Below are 21,080 nucleotides of genomic sequence, written 5' to 3'. Positions count from 1 at the left end.
CAACACTTCCCATTGTTTTTTTTTACATTTTTTATTTCATTAAAGAAACTGCTCCCCCTCATGTTCCAAACCTGTATGCTTATTATTTTGAGAGAATATTTTTCACATCTATTGGACAATTCAGTGACTGTTAATAGTCAAAAACATAAAAATAGCCCATTGACTAATACATTCGGTTCCGTAATGAAATGCAAGATTAAGTTGCTGTTTAGTTCTTAAAACATTAAATCTGAACATGTTAAGATTTTTAATTACTTGATTTGTTTGTTGTGTATGTGCTCATTATTCTGTGGAGGAAAATCAGCATAGACGTTTGGGAACTATTTGAGGGTGAGTAAATAAAGACTGAAAATTACATTTTGGGTGAACTGTAAATGTTTAACAGACAGGCTTGTTGATTTTACAGAGTGCTTATTGCATCATACACGTATGGAGTACATAAAAACCCTGAAGAAACAACACTGACAAACTCAAATATATAAATATGTTGGTTTTTGAGAGATCTTCAGGTTTTCTCAACTGGTTAACAGTTTTCCGTTGGCTGACTTCTCGGTAATATTAATTTAGCATTACAGAGCATTAATACTTGTTTGAAATGTGGCTTTGGCTTAATATCATGTAAGAATCTATACCAATAATCTATATTTAAGAAGTTTATTTGAAAATGAATCAGAAAAGCCAGTAAATATACGGAATTTGACCGTAAGATAGGAGAAACTGGAGCAAATTAAGTATTAGCATGTCGGTTTTGTAATTAGCGCTACGGTTTGCTCTTTGTGGTTAGTTTGAGGAACTTTACTTTTGTAATTTACATCCGGCTTAGTTTTTCAAACTGTTTTAACCAAGTTTAACAACTAAATGAGTTCTGTGGAAGATTAACTTTGGGACAGTTTCTGACAGGATATTTACAGGTAAAAAAATAAATAAAAAATGATTAAGTAAAATAACTGATGCTTTTCCCATCAGGCTGTTTAATTATGTTGTATTAAATGTCAATGTTGGAGTCTCGAAATAATCAAAACCAACTAAATGGTTAAAAAGTATTGCATTTCTGTGAAGACTGTTTGATGGACGTTGCCAAGCTTTTTTTAAACGTCCCATTTCTAATAAATGACAATGCTGTTTGAATCAAGGATATCATGAATGAGGGCATGCTGACATGATTTAATAAATGCAAATTACCTGGATTTATGGAAAATGCATTAGTCCAGAGTGAAATCCCATGCGAGCTCCTGCCAGTTTGCTGTAGGAAGATGCTGAGATTCACACTTGCACAAATTTATTGCATTTGAATAGATGATAAACTGTTATCTCCGCCCTTAATGTATAAGAATCAGCTGGTGTTTTGTTTATTTATAGTGGATGTATTACACACAGGTGTAAAGAATCACATTAACCATCAGCGTGATCCACTAACCTCAAACACACCAAAAAAATAATAATTTAAAACACATTACTGCATTTGCAACTCCACATCTATCGTTTTAGCATTTCAAACCATGCAAACTTCTATGTCAGTCATTTAAATTTGTGCATGCTCCTTAAAATAGATAACCGATAAAGTTTAATATTTTGCATCTAAATCAATGACATTCAAATATTTGGAGGTGTATTTTAAGTGTCTAAATACTCAAACGCTAGCATGATTAATTGCTAACTGTGAACGTCCTGGATTATTTAGTCCACATCAGCTAGACGGGTGTTGAAAAATGCTGAGATGCATGACACAGAAATGCCGGATTTGCCAGTAAACACATTCATCAAAACTACAGGAAAAAAAGCAGCTTTATTCAAATAATTCATTCCCATGAAATCAATGCCACTTATTTTTAAAACCGTTTCTTCCCTAAGATTTCAGCACATGATGCAGACACTCTTAGATGCATCCTCTCAACACACTTACTAAAATAATTTACTCTAATATCAACAAAACAGTATATGCCACAAAAAAAAAGAAAAAAAGTTATATGGATTTTAAGGACTGGAGTATTTTTGTTTCCAAGAGCATTGCATCAAAAACGCAGAGAACATCATTCACGGGCGTCGTTCATGAAACATGACAGAATGATTCTCTGTGCACTTCTGGTGTAAAACCATTCTGTGAATTAAACGAGATGAGAGTAAATGGTTCATAAAAACAACTATGTAAATTATTGCAATTCAGTGACTCGTTTGCTCGTAAAATCATTCCTGCGTGAATTGAACGAGACCGCTCATAAAATCATTTTTATGCAAATAGACATTGAATTCAATGCAGCAATTTACATAAGAACAATTCAAATCTTTTCTTGCACGCAAATAAATTCTGCTCATGTTTCATTATTAAAAAGCATCGCCCGTGAGATGATTTTGTCTCTACACACACATTACAGTCCAACACTGATTAAGACATTTGGCTGTATGAAAACTCAGATGTACACCAGAAGGTCATCAGTTTCCATTGAGCTTATCAGGGACGTCTGATTTATGAGAATATTTTATTTGTATACGCAGCTGAAAGAAATGTATAAATACTTTGTCAATATGACATCAAATGTGCCTTTCCGTTAGGAAAAGAAATCATAAGAGCAGACGCACAACAAATCAAAGTTAAAATAAACAGGTGAGATCGCGAATCATGAATAAAAGCGGCCGGACAGGAATATGGGAAAATAATGTGCATTCAAAAAAATGTGGAAAAAGGCATAAAAATTCAGAGTCCTCTCACATTAAAGGCATGAGGAAATGGCTTCATGACAGGTTTGTCTCACGTGCCTAAATATTTTTGTTTGATATCCCACAATGCATCAGCACTGGGTGCGAGTGGTAGATATAATAATTTGAACCACCGGAAAAAGAAAATTAAACGTATATTAAATCAAAACTATTTCCATAGGAAAGGTTTGCTATTGTATATAAAATCAAAACCCTCATAATTTCTGTCACAAATGTGTTATTGAAACAAAATTAAGCACAAAATCAAACTTGAGTTTATCTTCCCACCCAGACCAGATGTGGCGTTTTGATGCTTGAATATCGAAAGGAATCCGGACCGAACAAAGTCAAGCTGACAAAACGGCTCGTTCTCTCAGGTAGTGTTGTCAAAAGTGCCGACTTCGGTGCCAAGTCGATACTGGAATTTTATAAATGTGACGCTTTGAGCGGAATCGTAAACGCCTCTGATTGGCCGTTGTGTTCACGAGCTCATCGGATGTGTCTGTGATTGGCTACAATGATCAGCGCTTCAAAAACATGTAAATGTACATCAGTGACGCTCTTCAGCGAGCGCTTGCACAGATACACACGCGAGTGTTTGAGCAGCGGATCGGTCCTGCTTGTGCTTTCTAACACGTCGGTGTGCTCTCAAACGCTCCCGTGCGCTGATCATTGTAGCCAATCACAGACATATCTGATGAGCTCATGAACAACGGCCAATCAGAGGCGTTTATGATTCCGCTCAAAGCGACACATTTCTAAAATTTCAGTTTCGATTTGGTGCCGAAGTCTGTACTTTTGACAACACTACTCTCAAGGCTCAGCCATTGTGGATCCGGCGTTCTGATGGGAGCCGTCCGTTGGCGGGACGTTGGCTGGTGTGGCGTTCCCGTCACCGTCTCTGGAGCTGTGAGGAATCAGCGGAGCGGGTCCCGGGAAACCGCGTCCGGCGTATGGAGGAGGAATCATTGATCCGGGAGGGAAGGGACGAGGGGGAAGTCCTCGAGGTCCGAAAAACTCGGGCGGGACGTCGCGCGGTCCGAGCGGATGTGGAGGCAGGGGTCCCAACGGTGGGCCTCGTGCTGATGAGACACAAATGCAATGGAAAGTTTCAGTTAAAGGTAGGGTAGGTAAGAATTGTCTAAAGAACTTTTTTTCAAATTGGCTTAAACTGTCTTTATATACCAATACACAATTAAAATGTAAGTACTTTGAAAAAGAGAGTATAAAAATTGAGTGACTATAGTGTATTTAATCTTCAAAAAACACAGCTCATTAATTCCTACCGGGACGAAACAAGTGATTGGCTTTCGCGACTGTCACTCTCCGTCGCCATGACTACCGCCGCTATAGAGCTGGTAAGTCCCGCCCCTTCCGTAAAACCCCGCTGGACCTCAAAGTTGAAAAAGCGTCAATGCAAGTGAATGGGAGAAAATAATTATTTTCTGGTCCCGTTTGAATTGTGCCATGAATGTGAACATATGTTGTCTGTGAATTTTTTATATAATCTTTCATGTTACAAGTTTGACAGTATATGGTATGATTCGTCGGCTAGCAGTTGTGGAAAAGACATAACGAGAAAGACTACATGTCGCCTATGTGACGTCACCCCATAAAGTTGACTTACCCGTGGTTTTCGCCAACCTCAACGATTTTGTCCTCTCCCTGAAAGAAGGCGGTGAAGTGCACCAAAGACACAGCCATGTCTAGCGGGATCTGTGAGCTAGAGCCGTGAGCTAGTGGTGTTGACGTTTCAAACGCGTCGACAGCAGCGAAGAGTTGTAGTCCACAAAGTGCTCTCACACAAAGTCTACCCGTATCAAACTTCTACCCGCTAAATTGTAGCATTCTTCACACGAAAGATTATATAAAAAATTCACAGACAACATATGTTCACATTCATGGCACAATTCGAACGGGACCAGAAAATAATTATTTTCTCCCATTCACTTGCATTGACGGTTTTTCAACTTTGAGGTCCAGCGGGGTTTTACGGAGGGGCGGGACTTACCAGCTCTATTACTGGCTCCGCCCACGTGCGCGCAGTCGCGCACCCGTTTTTAGGTGGGAGTGAATGGAATTAATGAGCTGTGTTTATTGAAGATTAAATACACTATAGTCACTCAATTTTTTATACTCTCTATTTCAGAGTACTTACATTTTAATTATGTATTGGTATATAAAGACAGTTTAAACAAATTTGAATAAAAGTTTTTTTAGACAATTCTGACCTACCCTACCTTTAATGATGCAATGAAATAAATATTCGTCTAAAAAAAATGTTTTTCAAAACTGAGTGACAATGTTTAATAGCACCATTTTTGACAGGGATGAAAACTTGGGGTGTGAGGGATAGAAGTGCATTTAAAGGATGGCACTGTTGTTTAACAACATACTGACTGTTCTTTCTGGAGAAAAAAAAAATTAATAAAAAAAATTCAGCAGATAAAAGCTCTATAAAACAGTTTTAAAAGTTGTGATTAGGGTTGTCACCGAAAACTGTACGAAAACAAAACAAAAACAAAGTTGATGGCACTCATACTAATAGACTGTCAAACGCTCTCGCTCATGTTTGTTTGAGTGTCTCTGAGTGTCAAAGGTTTCCATTTACAGCGTGTTGCTACAACCGTTGAGCATTGTAGCTAGAGATGCACCGATATTAACATTTTGGTCGATACTGATAATAATTATTCGCTATATTTGAAAGCCGATAACCGACATACTTGTATAATTCCAAATGAAATGTGCGCTGTACATGTTGCACTTTACACTATTTTCCTTTTTTGAAGTGATTCCAATCATATTTCAAGCAATTCAAAACCTTAATGGTGAACAGTCGCATCTGAAGTGTCTCAGCTGGAGGAAATAATACATTGTTTATCGACTTTAATATATTGACCAAATTTTCTTTTGGAGCTCTGGCGTTCTCAGCGCCGTCAAAATAAAAGTCTCATCAACAAGCGCGGCTCACGTCACGTCAGAGTTCCTACTGCGGATGCAACCAGGAAGATGCTCCTAAGGGATCCGTTAGTTCTCAGGGAATCACACTGGTGGATAGTGCCTATAACCAGGGTGTGATTTGCCAGGGGGATGCGTGGGATTTCCCCCTTTCTGGTCAATGTATCCCTGCCTCTGCTTAATTATTTTTATCCCCGGTCCGGTGGGGACAAATTTATCCTCCCCTGCCTCAAAGTGATCATAGTGCTACTACACTAGTGGCGAGACGGATCACAAAACTTATCACGGATCCGTGGTTTGATTAAAGTCAATTTTATCTTAAAATGATTACTCACTCACTGCGTCTGCCGCATGTGATTTCAATGTTAAGTCAATGTAACGCGCGTCTAGAGGTCCTGCGGCGCGGTGTTTAGCACGGCACGGTAGACGCGAGACTCATTCGCGCGTCCAGTTTGCGCGAATGAGGCGAATTGCTAACACAGATAATGTCTTTTCTATCATTTCACTGTAGCTCAGCATCGCGATGTAAAGTTACCGTTATTGCATGATCACAGTTCATATGTGTGGGGAAAGATAAGCTATTAGAGTAAAAACATTGCGTTAGGCTACTTCAGTTAATAAGAAAAAAGATTTTACAATTCCTGCAAATGCAGTGATGAAGTTCATGTTCTCATGATTTATTTTTATGAATAAAAATGTTTCAAAACACCCCCCCCTCTGTTTTTTTCACAAATCGCACCCTGATTATAACTACCCGGTGCGAATGCTCCTAATTTCTCATAATTACATTTACCTCAAGAGTGTCTTTTAAGGTCTATAAACTCGATAGTCAGCTCTAGAGAAGAGCATTTTGCTAAATGTATACACTATATTTATATTTTTACATAACTTTACAGTAATGTCTTTATTATTTAGTGTATGTTTGAATCAAATCTGAAAGATTAAGGTTTTGGCATTGAGTAATGAAAATCGGCCAGCTTGAGGGGCGGCACCAAGAATGCATTTGAAAATCTCACTGCGCCTAATTGGATAAAACTACGTCCAATCACAACAATACACTGTCTAAGCCGCATACGCTTAGCTGTCAGCGGAGTTAACTGGTAGATTAGACTCTTGCCGTATCCGGGCGGCAAAACAGCAAAAACGTCCTTCTTGCAAAGCAACGGTTCGAGCGCCGTCTTCGGTTCCTCTTTTAGAGAAAAAGCAAGTCTAACTCGTTCATTGTAGCGGCCAAAGCCGTTTCAAACAACTGGTGTTCATCCACAGCCATCTCGCAATGTTTACTAATGACGTCACAGCGCTGTGGTCATCTCACCTCTGGCCCGCCTATATCAGATAACCCGATGTGATTGGTGCAGCTCGGCTACAAGGGCATAGTTAATGAGCATCATTACTCGACACCAGAGTGACTCGCTGAGCAAATTCAACTTGTGCTCTCGTGAGAACTCAGGGTTTCCAGGGTATTAATCTGTCATGAAAACACAAAAACAGTGTTGGATAGCTTACCAAAAGGTGGCGGTACAGGTCCATACGGGCCGATCGGAGGAGGGCCGTAAGAATCCATGTGTGGCGGTCTGAAGCGAGGCTCAGGGGGCATCATGGGAAGGTGGCCATTGGGCGGTCGGATCATCATTGGCGGCGGCCCATTGGGCGGCATGATTGGGGGTCCGTAAGACTTGGGTGGCGGAACCGGAGAATCCCGGATGGGAGAAGGCAGGAAAGATCCCTGACTCTGAGACTTGGACAGCTGGAAGAGAAGGTGCAGAACAACAGGTTATGAACAAATAATTATAACCGCGGCGATTTAACTGTGGATTCCTGTTAACCGACCCAAGCAGAGGTCAGTGAACCATAATTCCAGAAACATACTTCAAACAAGAACGCAACAGCAGACACAAAGTATTTAAGTTATTATTTCAATAATTGAACGACAGATTTTCATGCTCATGGTTCTCTGATGTTTATTAGTTATACTGGTTTTAGGAAGCCAATCAAATTACATACATTTATAATAATATATCAGTTCTAATTAAATATGAATTAAAAATAATTCATATAATAGTTGAGTATTAATAAATTAAGAAAAATATATAACTGCTGTAAATTACAATTACACTGTAAACTAAAAATAAATTTGATATTTGTTACAATACTAATATTTGTATTAAATTATTTTCTTTCAAACTCTAAAGCTTAACAATTCAAAGTCTCGAGCTTTAATTAATAATAATTAAAAATGATGATTATTAGTCTAACTCTAAGTATAAAAATGTAACAGAAATCTTAAGTTAAATTACAATTGTACAGTAAAATAAAAAAAATTGTCAATTATAATATTTTTATTTTACACTATAGTAGTTCCAATAGTAATATTTATATCTTAGATTCTTCACTTTCAAACCCTAGAGCTTTTATTTTGTCAGAATATTGGTGATTAAATTTTTTTTTAAAAGTTCAATCCAGTCAAAAATAGTCAAAAATAAAAATTAACTAAAATAAACCTGACGCTTGTTGTGTTCTTATTGCACGTGAATTAAATAAACTGAAGTCTTTAATTTGGACCTATTCCCAATTTTATTTAATAGTCTCAACATGTTTTTTTTGTTTTCCGTTGCTCTATCCTGCATACTAATGGGCCACCGCTATTATCAAAGTAGTTTTTTTTATTTAATTTTAAACTTAAAACAATTTTTTTTCTGGTTTTAGTTATCTACACTAACCCTGGGTAGAACATGTGCTTGTGGTGATAAGAGTTTTGCTGCATTGCATTATGAATTGCAACAAAACCGAGCGTGCATTGCTATAAATCATTGGCATGCGTTCTTGCGTAGAGTATGTTTCAGGCGTAAAACATGCTGGAACTCACTCACGAACATGAGTTTTGTTAAACATACCACAGCATTCTGAACACAAGACCCAAGACGGTGATTAGAAAGTGAAAAGAAACACATCTTGACTTGTGTTTAATCAGGCTCTGAAGACCCAAACACAGCAGACAAAAGCCATGAGCCACAACCAAACGTGTCATCTGCACCCTGCCACTGAGCACAAACCCGTCCCCCTCCATCCCATCACCCACTGCTGTACTCACGGGCTCTACGGGCTCGGACGAGACCTGCTCGGCCGTCTCTGTGACCGGTGCGGTCTGCTTCAAAGCAAACACACCCACCGCCATTTAATGGAGAACAACATCTACATCTGCATGACATTTACAGGAGATCGCCTTGCTCACATGTGAACATTTAGAGAGAAAAAACTGTGATCTTTACCATTGGTCCGTCATGTGCACATGGTGATGATGTCATCGGAGGAAACATTTCTGAAAAAGACAAAACGACAGTTAGGCACATCGAAAACTGCAATGCAAACCAAATAAAAAAATTACAAAAATAATAATAAAAAATGAAAATGTTGAAATATTTAATTTTATTTATTGTATTAGATTTTAAATTACATTGGGTATTTAAACGTTAATGTAATAAAACGTTAATGAGAGGAAAAAACGGTACACTACTATTTAAAAAGTTTTTTTTTTTGATGATAAAATGTATTCTTTTTTCAGCAAGGATGCATTAAATTGACCAAAAGTGACAGTAAAGACATTTATAATATAACAAAAGTGTCTATTTCAAATAAATGCTGTTCTTTTGAACTTTCTATTCATCAAAGAGTCCTGAGAAAGAAAAAAAAGTGTCAGGTTTCCTCAAAAATATGACTGTTTTAAACATTGATAATAATCATAAATGTTTCTTGGGCATCATATTATACTGATTTCTGAAGGATCATGTGACACTGAAGACTGGAGTAATGATGCTGAAAATTCAGCTTTGATCACAGGAATAAATTACATTTTAACACATTCACATAGAAATCTGCCGTTTATAAAATAAAAATATTTCACATTATTACTGTTTTCACTGGTTTGCAACATGTTGTATCAAAAGCACCTGGTCGGGATGGCAGCGGGTGTCCGAGGTCTGAGAAGCGTCCGTGAGGGTCAGACGGGGGTCGTGGACCTGGAACAGATCACAAGTGATCAGGAGCCGGTCGTTATTCAGCCAGAGGACTAAACATCGGTGCCCGGTTGCATAAGGCACCTCAAGTTTTTCCCTTAAAGTGTGTATGTCAGGTTACATTTGTAATTATGATTAACACAAAATAGTTAGGGGAAATACACGCTTGACAAGTTGATGTATTGTTTTGTATGTTTTTCGATACCTAAAGGCAGAATATAAGATGAAAAAGTTCGTTATTTTCACTGCTCACTGAGCGTTTCCAATGACAACAGAAAGAAACGAGAGAAACTGAGGGAGGAAATCTAAAAACACAGCGACTTTAAACACAGGCAAGCTGGGAAAAGGAAAGGAGTCGGGATGGTAAGACTCACCGAACGGTTCGCCCCGTCGCCCCACAGGTGCAGAGGGCGGGCGTCCGGGACCCTCTATCATTAGAGGAGGAGAGGGAGCCCCCCCGCTCACAGGAGACGGCCCGAACGAATCACCTGTTCAGACCAAACCATCACAATCAGAAAAAAAATCTGCCAGGTGACAGTTCGCAACACTGCATTATACTGCACGATAATGGAAAAAAAATGAAATTTAGAGATTTTGTTTTTCTGCGAGATGAAAATAATTTCAGCTGATGACTTGAATAGCTCTATTTGGAAATAATTAGGGTAGTTTTGTAGGGTAGTGCAACTGCATAGAACATAATAAACAAAATTACAATCAAAGGTAAATGCAATAGAAAAAGGACAGATAAAATAAGCAGTGCTTTATGTTTTTCAGGTAAATTAACTATTCAGGTACAGACATTGAGCAATCAAATGTAAAATAACACTGCATAGTCTTATTAGTGATTTTCTCTTTCTCTTTTGTTGTTTGATTAACTTTGATGACACTAACAGTTGCGGGTAAATTGGGCTGCTGTCACTTTAAGATGGTAATATTCAATTATTCATATTCAATGACGGTAATGACAAGAATCCGTTTTCTTTCTTCGTTTACAACTCAAACTTGTCAAGACGGGCATTTTGACTTGATTTTCCATGCATATGTCAGGTCATGCACCAATAGATAAGAAAGGGAAGGAACAGCGCACGAGTTCCAGTCTTTATGCACTTGACCTTTAAACTAACAAGACTTAAAAACACATGAAAATGATAAACTCTCACTCTATGATGGTTAAACTTTGCAATTAATCCGTGAATCACAAGCGTTATGGACCATACGGGTCACAGATCAACTACAAACTCTATACTACATTGCAATATTGATGCTAAAACGATATATCATGCGGCCCTACTGCATTATACAATTACAAAAGCCTGTCAGACAGCATGTGCACAGCAGACGTGCTGTGGGTTGGTTGTGTTTTAAAGGGGTGCTATAATGCCCTTTTCACAAGATGTAAAATAAGTCTCTGATGTCCCCAAAGTGTGTATGTGAAGTTTTAGCTCAAAAATACCCCACAGATATTTTTATATAGCATGTTAAAATTGTCACTTTTTGAGGGTGAGCAAAAACACACCGTTTTGTGTCTGTCCCTTTAAATGCAAATGAGCTGCTGCTCCCGGCACAGGGGGCGGAGCTTCAACACTGTCCTTTTACCTCACACATACATGTACTGAAAATTTCTAAACCTTTTAGCCTTTTATGTTCAAACCAGAGTCAGACAATGATGGAGAGACTCAAGAAGAAGTGACAACATGTAGAAGAACAGGACATTTCTGAATGGTTAGTTGATGAATTTATGACGCTTATGTGTAGTTATCTTCTATATTCTGTCATGATAATCTAAAAATCGTGTTCTGGGGGCGGGGTTTATGTAAATTTTAGGGTTGGTGATGTCACTAACCCGGGATGAATGTCGTGTAGTTCCTACCAGCCGTTTGTTGTAGTCCTTAAAAAGCGATTTCTTTAAAAGCAAATATCTCCCTTTGCTTTGAACTTTGAGCGTTGTAACTTTGCAGATGTTGTTTATGATCAAACAGCAACATTACACACTAACTACAGCTAGAAAAGTCATAATCAACCATCCCTTTAAAGACCTTGTGAAAGCTGAATTGGATGATAACTGCTCACCTCTCCGCGGCGGCGGCATGTGGCGATCCGGGGGTCCAGAGTTGTGTTTGAACAGACTTTGCTCCATATCTGAGATTTTATCTCTGTACTCCACAAGCCTTTATAAATGCACAAACATCAGAGTTCAGAAACAACAGCAATGATGTCGAGAAATTGCATTTAAACAGTGATTTGATGAATATATTCACTTCTGACGAAGGTTGGCCAACTCTCTTCTTTCCTCCACCAGAGCTCGTTCTGAGGCGCGCGCTTTCAACTATTGAAGATCAACAAGCTATCAGTATCAGAAGTGCATCCCTAAAGACTAAAGGCTTCTAGTTTACATTATAAAGACTAAAAAAAACATGGTACTCACCCAGTTCTCATGGGCTTTCTTTTCCTGGACTGCCACCTATATGAAGGATGGCAGGGCGATAAGAATAAGCAATATGGATTTTTTTTTTTTGATGGCCGTAGCCAATATAAAACCAATAGGCTATATGTGATATCACGCTATTTAATTTAATGATAGTGAATGACATGCAAATAATTGCTGCAATAAAAATAATTTTACATATTTACTAAATTGCAAAAAATAAACAATAAAAATAAAATGTTATTTGAAATTCAAAAAAGCATTGCATTCTCATCGCTGTCAAAATAAAAGTCCTGCTGCAGTCAAGATAAAGGTCAGCTTCCAAAAACAGGGTTATCTTTAACTAAAACAATTTTTTTTAAATCTGCCAAATAAAATTAAGCTGAAAAAAAAACAAAAAAAACATAAGAGTTGAAAAACTTTTTCAAAAATAATTGTTGCCTTGGCAATAAACTTGAAGCACTAAACTTATTCAATTGAAATAAATCAAAAATAAAAATAAATTAAACCTAAAAACAACAACAAAAAAGAATACATTGACAAAAGCACATAACGAAATTACTAAAAAGTAAACAAAAAGTTACAAAAAGATAATAAAACTCAAATAAAACCAAAATAACATTGCTTCCGACACTATCGGCCAATGCCAACCCACTAAATGAGACTATGAAGCGTCAGATTGCGAGTGTTGTAGTCAGAGCTTCTCACCTCAGATTTCAGAGAGCGTTCGTTCTGCTGCATCTCCTCCTCGATGTCCTTGATCTTCTGTTTAAGAGCTCCCAGCTCCTCCTCCGACCGCACAGCTTTACTGTCCACCTCCGTCAGCTTCGTCTCCTTCTCGCGTCTCTCCAGCTCCTCCTGAGTCAATTTCCTGAGCACAGACGAAGCTTATTGTGAATAAGCAGTGCAAAGCGATTTTGCTCGCAGCACCTGAGAAGCCCCGTGGTGAGGAGCAGAGAGTTCGCTCAGAGTGTTGCGCTAATCACTCCTTATTGGGAGCAGTATGCTAGCTGGAGCCATTTACCTCCAGTCTTTGTGCTAAGCTAGGTGCGTCAGACAGAGTTACGGCACGCACGGAGATGAAAAGGGTGTGTATGGACTTATCTAACTCTGGGGGATACGGGAAATAAGCTAAAGTCGGCGTGTTCCTTTAACGTTAACTAATGTAGCGCTCGTGTGCAGTGTGAATAATGTGTGTGATCTCACTGTTGCAGGGCGTTTTCTTTCTGCTGGTAGAGTTCAGTGGTGATTTCTAGTCTCTGCTGCAGGCTCTTGAACTGGTTCTCCAGATGTGTTTTATCATTGTTCAGATTCATCTGGTCATGCATGACCTTCTGATATTGCTCTAGTAAAAAAAAACAAGTACAGGATAAAATGAAGATGTGGAAAGCAAACCGCAATGTATTCAAATGCACAAATCACAATCTTCATTCATACCCTCCAGCTCCTGTCTGGACTTCTGCTCGGTGAGGAGACTTTCCATGAAGCGATTCCTCTCGTCTTCAACAACACTGAGAGTTGCTTTAATCTGAGAAACAGAAACGGTATTAAAAATAAGAAGAGGGTTCAATAATCCTCCACAAGAATGAGACGTACCCTGGAGACGTCCATCATCTGTTTGATTCGCACTCTCGAGATGTCCATCTTCTTCTCTGAAAGAAAATAGACATTTTGATGTTCAGAATCTCCAATGACCTCGAAATGAAACCGAGATAGGGTAAATTGAGATTATTAAATAGCAAAGGCTGCAAATTAATTAAATAAATATATGCGCTGCGTGTTTCAGAGTGAAGCGAGGTAGTGTGTTCATTTACACGTGAGCAGCGCATGATTTACGAGCTCATGTTTAGTAAATGCTGCTCTGCACAAACTCATCTCTGCAAGTGCTGTGGGTTTGGGACACTTATAACACGCATTTCAAAACGCAACATGCACAATCACTCCAAACATGAGTAATGAGAAGAGCTTATCAACAAAAGGGATCTCTGTGGTTTTCCGCCAAAATAAAATGTTGAATGTTTCAAAGTGAAGAAATGAAGACAGCCATAACATTTTAGTTCTACAGTAAAATAAAATAATATTTTTTCTTAAATGCTTGATTTTCTGAATTTACAGGGAAATATCACCACAGAAATTACATAATGCATTGCAGAGCTAGAGCAAGACGAGCATTTGTGGTTAAAAAGTTTTTTTTTTTTTTTAGAAAATGAGCGACTGTTTCGCTAGATAAGACTCTTATTCCTCGGCTGGGATCGTGTCGAGACTGTGAAGCTGCACTGAAACACACATTTGGACCTTTAACCCGCTGGACCCCATTGAAGTCCATTATATGGAGAAAATCCTGGAATGTTTTCCTCAAAAACCTTCATTTCTTTTCGACTGAAGAAAGAAAGACATGAACGTCTTGGATGACGTGGGGGAGAGTAAATTATCAGGAAATTTTTATTCCGAAATGAACTAATCCTTTAAGGACTGACAAATGTATTCTGTTGCTGTGTGAACGTGACCTTAGATTAGATTCAATTTATTAGGAGTAGTTGGATTTAAAATGCATCAGATCACAACTACATTCTTGGTTACAATGTTCACCTTATGCAAAAAGCATGTTTTAAATTAATATAAATATTTGACACAAAGTTCTTAAACGGAATGCTGTAATCATGGCAACCTTAAAGTAAATTGATGATTAAATGTATTATTTATTTGTTGCCCTAATAGGTAGGACTTCTTTTCTCAGTAAATAACTTTCTGAATTTCACACGTGCAATAAAGCACTTTAATGAGTCAATCTAGATACGAGCATCCACTAATCGCAACTCGTCGTGTAGACAAAGAAAGAGAAATGTAAGTTATAAATAGAGTGCTCACCAGCATCTTCTTTCTGTAGTTCAGCGGGATCACAGGCTCCCAGACGGTTGAGCTCTGCAATACAGCTGGACAAAACCTACAAACCAGAGAAACACACAGATTATCATGGGAGGATTATCATATTTCCAAGAAAACACAATAATTACCGTATTTTCCGGACTATAAGTCGCACTTTTTTCTTCTTCATAGTTTGGCTGGTCCTGCGACTTATAGTCAGGTGCGACTTATATATCAAAATTAATTCATACTGACTGAGATGAACCAAGAGAAAACATTACCGTCTACAGCCGCGAGAGGGCGCTCTAGTTAGCGACACCGAGGAAGAGTTCAGTGGATTCAGTGTCGTGTGGAATGAGATCGGGAGCTTGGTGAACTTGCTTACCGGTAACTTGTTTGCTGGACTCGCTGGCTAATGTTAGTTTAGCCTATTCAGCCTCAGGTATATGTTCTGTGTGCTGTTGTGTAGCTGAATAACTGTTAATGTGTTACGCTAACACACTGGACACCTATTCAGCCTGTTGTTCTGTGCTATTGTGGAGCTGAATAACTTGCCTTTCCAGATTAAATGTCTGTTCTTGGATTTTGTGAAATACATTTCTAAATAAATGCGACCTATAGTCCAGTGCGACTTATATGTTTTTTTCCTCTTCATGATGCATTTTTTGACCGATGCGACTTATACTCCGGAAAATACGGTAAGCAAAGCAAGGGACATGCACTGTATTGCATAAGCAACCCATTTTACTCACATCAATCTCATTTTCCTTGTGCAGCAGAGAGTCCTCCAGCTCTTTCTGGGATTTGTGATAAACCCTGATCTCCTCGCTCAGTTTCTTGTGCTTCTCCTGCCAGTCTTTACCATCTCGAAGGAGCTGTCAAAAAATAAATATCATTTAAACCGTGTTGACGTTGACGGAAGGACAGAATTGTGCAAGTTCACAGCTCTGCAAAAAGACTTACAGATTTCTTCTGCTCTTTTAAAGCGCCGTTTTCCTTCTCAAAGGACAGAACCTGAGCCTTCAGAGCATCTTCTCTGAGTTTAGCTTCATCCATGAGGACATGAACCTGTTATCAGTTCACAACAAACCCCAAGAAACACACAGAACCGTTAATATCTTCAGAAGTCAGGAGACTAACACAAATGTTTAGATACATCATTTATTAATTTAAATCATTTTAGAGAAAAAAACCCTACATGCCTAAAGCGATAATTTAACAATTTATCATGAATTGGCTAAATTTAGTTGATAATTAAAGTCACCATGAAATCAAAATGGACAATTCTTGTTTTTATTGAATACTGCTAGATTACAGAACTTTAGATTTTATTAATGTTTTTGATTTACTGATTTTACTCAGTTTTCCATGACAGTCCATGAACCTGTTATCAATTCAAAACAAACACAGAACAGAACATTTAATATCTTCAGGACATGAGACAACCAGGGTTTCCCGCAGAAAACGTGTTAGTTAAGGTGGTGGGGTTTGTCAGAAAAAAAAAATAATAATTCTGTACCTCCATGAAATACCTTCAAGTTAGCCTACGTGTCGTTACCATACACATCAGTATAAATGCTCCTGATAAATTATTTGTTATTAAAGCAATAACATTCACAAACCACAGTTAATTTAACATAAAAGCAAGCAGGCTGCGTGCATGGTTTGCCATGACTGAATGCGCGGTCCCTTAATAATTTCTAAGAAGCTGACATCAGTTCTTAACGATCTCATACATCTGTTATTATCAATAAAGCTGACTGCATAATGAATCTTTCATAATATCTACACTTTGTTTGTTATAATCAGAGGATTTGCCAGCATGCAGAATTCAGCACTGAACAAAAAGTCAGTTTTGAGCGGTGATGATCTTAAATTGCTTCTGATTGGCCATTGCGTTCCAGAAATCAACACATATGTCTGTGATTGGCTACATCGCTCAACGCTGCAAACATGTTACAAATAGAAACTCTGGCTTGTAAATCGTTTCTATTTTGTTTTAGTTGTTCTTGTTGCTTTTCTGCAACAGATGAATAACAATGTATTAGTTTTTATATGTTTTATTCATATATATTTCTATTTAATCGTGTTATTCTCCTGCAGCCGCACACAGAGTGAGTGCATTACTGCCCGCGCTCGCTATCGGCCATCAAATCTAGTCCCGCGCCGCACGTCTCTAGATCACGGGCCCGGCCCGAGTATAGCGGCGGGAAATATCGGCCGCGGGCAGAGAATCTGAGCTCTAAACAGGACCGAGTAACACGGCGGATATCGCTCATATAACTTATTTGGACGACGTAGTTAAAGCGGCAGACGTGTGTTGCTTAGGCGGCCGCCTTAGTTCCAAAGTGCTGCGGGAAATCCTGGACAACTAATACAAAATGTTCATAAACATGGTCAAGTGACTACAAAATAAGGTGATAATTGAATCATTTATCATGAATTGTCAAAAAAAAAAAAAAAAAAAAATTATTTTGATAATTAATGTCAAAATGGACAATTCTTGTTTTTATGGAATATTGCTAGATTAAAGAACTTTAGATTTTATTAATTTCCTTGACAGTGGAAAGTGTTTAATACTTCACTCAATCAAACTGCTTCTCTCTCCATGTTCATCAAGAGAAAGAAAAAGTGGTGGTAGGATAACCTGTCAATGTTAGCAACGGTAACTAAGCAGATTGAAGATTAATCGCGTCACTAGATTCATTTGTTCTGAGTAACTGCGACAGAAAACCCCCCCGCATGACATTATTACTGGTTTCTAATTTCAACCGGTAGATCCGCCAAAGAAGTAAAGGATCAGCTCATCCAGCACAAATTACCTTTGCACGTTCCTCGTCGTAGTTCTTCAGTGTTCTCTGGTATTTCTCGATTCTCTGGTGCATTTTGCCAATCTTTTGGTTGAAGGAAAAACAAAAACAGTTCTGAAGAATCTGACAGAGAAAAGTCACGACGGCAGAAGAGAACATAAATCAAAGCTTACCTTCTCATTTAGATTTGTATTTTCTTCCTGTGTGTACACAATTTTTTGGTTCAGCTGTGAAACACTCCCAGACATCTCCTCCCACTGACTCTGGAGCTTCTGCTGGTGATTCTACTCAGTAAAAACAACAAAGCACGTTAAACAAATGTGTGATGAGACTGGGATGGGGACAGATCAATCCTGCTGCCGTGCTTCACCTTCAGCCCTTTCATTTCTTGTTGGCTGGAACTGAGCGATTTCACAGAGTTTTTCAGCTGTTCTTCACGCTGTTTTATCTGCGAGGAGACAAATTAAACGTTTATATCTGATCAGGCTCATCAATAAACCCAAGAGAAAGAAACATTGATGCTTACCATGTCATTTAATTCTGTGATCTTGTTCACAGCATCAGATTTCTCGCTGAGAAGCTGCTGGATCTTGTCTCGGAGCTGCTTTTCTGTTACTGTCAAATAAAATACAACGCAAACTATATTAAATCAGAAAAGAAAATATTTTAAGAGGCAGTAGAAGTGGGTCACATGACCTCATTCATCTTATATCACAGCAATGATGATGCTGATTTTCACATATTATAATGTAGTAATGCCTATTTGTAGATAACCCAGTGCATTAAATATTTTATAAATTAAAAGTAAAATTGATAATGTAAAAGATTAGCTTAGTTTTAAATGAATAAATCTGACAGTGCAAAAACAAATTCCCATGATGTAAAAATCTCAAATTAGAGCTGCACGATTCTGGACAGATTGAGAATCACGAGTTTCAAACAGAGATCACGATTCTGAACAGACAACTTAAAATATTTAATTTGCAAGAGGTTCTGATAATGTTAATCGCTGCAGTCTATTTAAAATGTTAAAATTAATCAGATTTTTTTTTTTTTTTACCTGTTTGAATGAATGATTCAATGACAAATACATTTTTTAATATTTTAACAGTCACTTGTCGCCACCTATTGGTGTAACTATGTAATTAATACAATCATTGAAGCGCCATGTACTTTCAAAAGGTGATTTACTCTCTTTAAATCAGTGTTATATATATATCCGAACTATATACTTTTATCTCAGTACTTCTGTGATAATATGAATATTTGTAAAAGAAATAATGATACTGTGTGGTTGAAAAGACTGTTTGTGAAGCGGTTTCATATTTATACATCTCTGGATCATAACACAGATCTGAATGTTCACTGTGAACGGACTTGTCAAAGCTTTAATAGACAGCGTTGAATCATTTAGGAATGAGATCGTGTTGGGTGTTTGAATTGAGATTGTGATCTTTTAACGATTAATCATGCAGCTCCATCTCAAATTGAGAAGACTAAAAACAGTAAAATCCATATAAATTATAAAAGTAGTATACCGGCTGTGTAAAAGTGCCATAGCATGTATATGCCATCACCACCTAAACCTAAGAGACTGCTATAATGTATATTTAGCTGATATCTCAATCATGGAGAGGCTAAGAAGTGACTTACATTGATAGGTTTTTCCTTTGATCTAAAGGAGAAAAGAAGAGGTGAACGGCACAGATTTAATTGAATCAATCTCAAAAGAATGAAAACATTAATCATGTAAACAAGATGACGCAAACTCTGAATCAACATCCACCAATGCTAAATTTTTCTAAATGTTATAATCATTTGTTAACAAACAAGTATTCCTTACTTCAATGAGCTCATTGTTTCTGCCTTAAACTATTACATTGTTTAAATGAATAAATTTTTCGCTAACTATGTACATTTCTGAAATACATAACTTAGTTTCCTCTGATAACAGATCACTGTAAATTGTAATGTGGACTCATGCATTTTCTCTAAAGCCGCCATGAAGCGATGTGTATAATGAAAAGCACTATACAAATAAATGTGTGAATTGAATACCTTACAGCGAGCACTATATTAAATCAGAAAATCAAATATTTTAAGAGGTAGTAGAAGTGCTATAGCTAATTCATGCATGCAAAATATCACAGCAATGATATTTTGCTGATTTTCATATTATAATTAGTGCTGGGCAAAGATTAATCGCATCCAAAATAAAAGTTTGTTTACATAATAAATATATGTGTACTGTGTATAATTATTTTGTATATATAAATATTATTATTATTGTATATATATACACATATGCATGTATGTATATGAAATATTTGCATATACACTGTATATATATTTATACATGCATTATATTATATATATATATATAAAACACATTTTTCTTAAATATATTCATGCATGTCTGTGTATTTATATATACAAAATAATTATACACAGTACACACATATATTATGTAAACAAACTTTTATTTTGGATGCGATTAATCTTTGCCCAGCACTAATTATAATATAGTAATGCCTGTTTTTAGATAATCCAGTACATTAAATATTTCATTGTGATGGACACAAAGTCACAAACCAAAAGATCAGCTTAGTTTTAAATGAATAAATCTGACATTAGTGCAAAAACATATGTTGTAAAAATCTCAAATAAGAGCTGGGATTGTGAAAAGTGCTATACAAATAAATGTGTGTGTGAATAGAGTATCTTACAGCGAGCACCGTCCTCCAGAAGAACATCAGTATCGTGAGGGCCCCGACAACCGCTGTGACGAGCACCGGCTCCCAGGGGACTCCGTGGAAATTGGGACCCGGTCGCCATTCCTCTGGAAGAGCAGTGATCACCTAGATGACACAAAAACACACCAAATGTGATCAGTTTTATGTCAATTCCAGAAACAATTGTGGTTTCACTGCCCGTCAGTTGCGAGTTTAGTTAGTAAGGGGCCCGAATGCCACAGAGTTGCATTGGATGTGTGTCAAATCCATTTCTGCACTCTTTTATTGACTTATATTGACAAAGCTAAAGCAACAAAGTCTAGCATTGACCCTTATCACCAGCCACATGCAACAGAAACACAACACTAGGGGTTTTACTGGACTTTCACCTCTGATGAAACCCTACTGCCTATAATAAGCACTTTCAACTCGGTTTAAATGAACCAATTTAGTTCCCTTGGGATTTTATCCGATCCTTTATGGACTTACAGAATTAAGGAGAGCTGCGTGCATAAGAAGAAGGGGTCACAATACAGCACTATGGCATTATTACACCGCTGTGTGGACTGATCTATACTGACTG

General features: G+C 37.6%; 1 protein-coding gene across 3 annotated transcripts in view; it reads right to left on the bottom strand.

The window, feature by feature from the left end:
• Positions 1-1,767: 1,767 nt before the first annotated feature.
• Positions 1,768-21,080, bottom strand: part of mia3 (MIA SH3 domain ER export factor 3) — a 29,660-nt gene continuing 10,347 nt past the window's right edge. The window contains exons 7-28 of one of the 3 annotated variants that reach the window (XM_079639528.1): positions 20,492-20,623; positions 19,419-19,440; positions 18,292-18,380; positions 18,136-18,213; positions 17,939-18,049; positions 17,778-17,849; positions 15,919-16,023; positions 15,708-15,830; positions 14,959-15,034; positions 13,687-13,742; positions 13,528-13,618; positions 13,297-13,435; positions 12,799-12,961; positions 12,091-12,126; positions 11,924-11,991; positions 11,736-11,833; positions 10,040-10,153; positions 9,600-9,668; positions 8,922-8,971; positions 8,744-8,800; positions 7,159-7,399; positions 1,768-3,776 (exon numbers count right to left, since the gene is read on the bottom strand). In XM_079639528.1, coding sequence (XP_079495654.1) covers positions 3,508-3,776; positions 7,159-7,399; positions 8,744-8,800; positions 8,922-8,971; positions 9,600-9,668; positions 10,040-10,153; positions 11,736-11,833; positions 11,924-11,991; positions 12,091-12,126; positions 12,799-12,961; positions 13,297-13,435; positions 13,528-13,618; positions 13,687-13,742; positions 14,959-15,034; positions 15,708-15,830; positions 15,919-16,023; positions 17,778-17,849; positions 17,939-18,049; positions 18,136-18,213; positions 18,292-18,380; positions 19,419-19,440; positions 20,492-20,623 — 2,259 coding nt within the window. In that variant the 3' untranslated portion in view covers positions 1,768-3,507. The remainder of the gene's footprint in view (positions 3,777-7,158; positions 7,400-8,743; positions 8,801-8,921; positions 8,972-9,599; positions 9,669-10,039; positions 10,154-11,735; positions 11,834-11,923; positions 11,992-12,090; positions 12,127-12,798; positions 12,962-13,296; positions 13,436-13,527; positions 13,619-13,686; positions 13,743-14,958; positions 15,035-15,707; positions 15,831-15,918; positions 16,024-17,777; positions 17,850-17,938; positions 18,050-18,135; positions 18,214-18,291; positions 18,381-19,418; positions 19,441-20,491; positions 20,624-21,080) is intronic. The other 2 variants (XM_079639529.1, XM_079639530.1) reach the window with 2 other exon arrangements.

This window comes from Phoxinus phoxinus (genome assembly GCF_949152265.1).
Source record: "Phoxinus phoxinus genome assembly, chromosome: 16".
Classification (NCBI taxonomy): domain Eukaryota; kingdom Metazoa; phylum Chordata; class Actinopteri; order Cypriniformes; family Leuciscidae; genus Phoxinus; species Phoxinus phoxinus.
The sequence above is the reverse complement of the archived record's forward strand: the minus strand, read 5'-3'. Positions and strand labels throughout refer to the sequence as shown.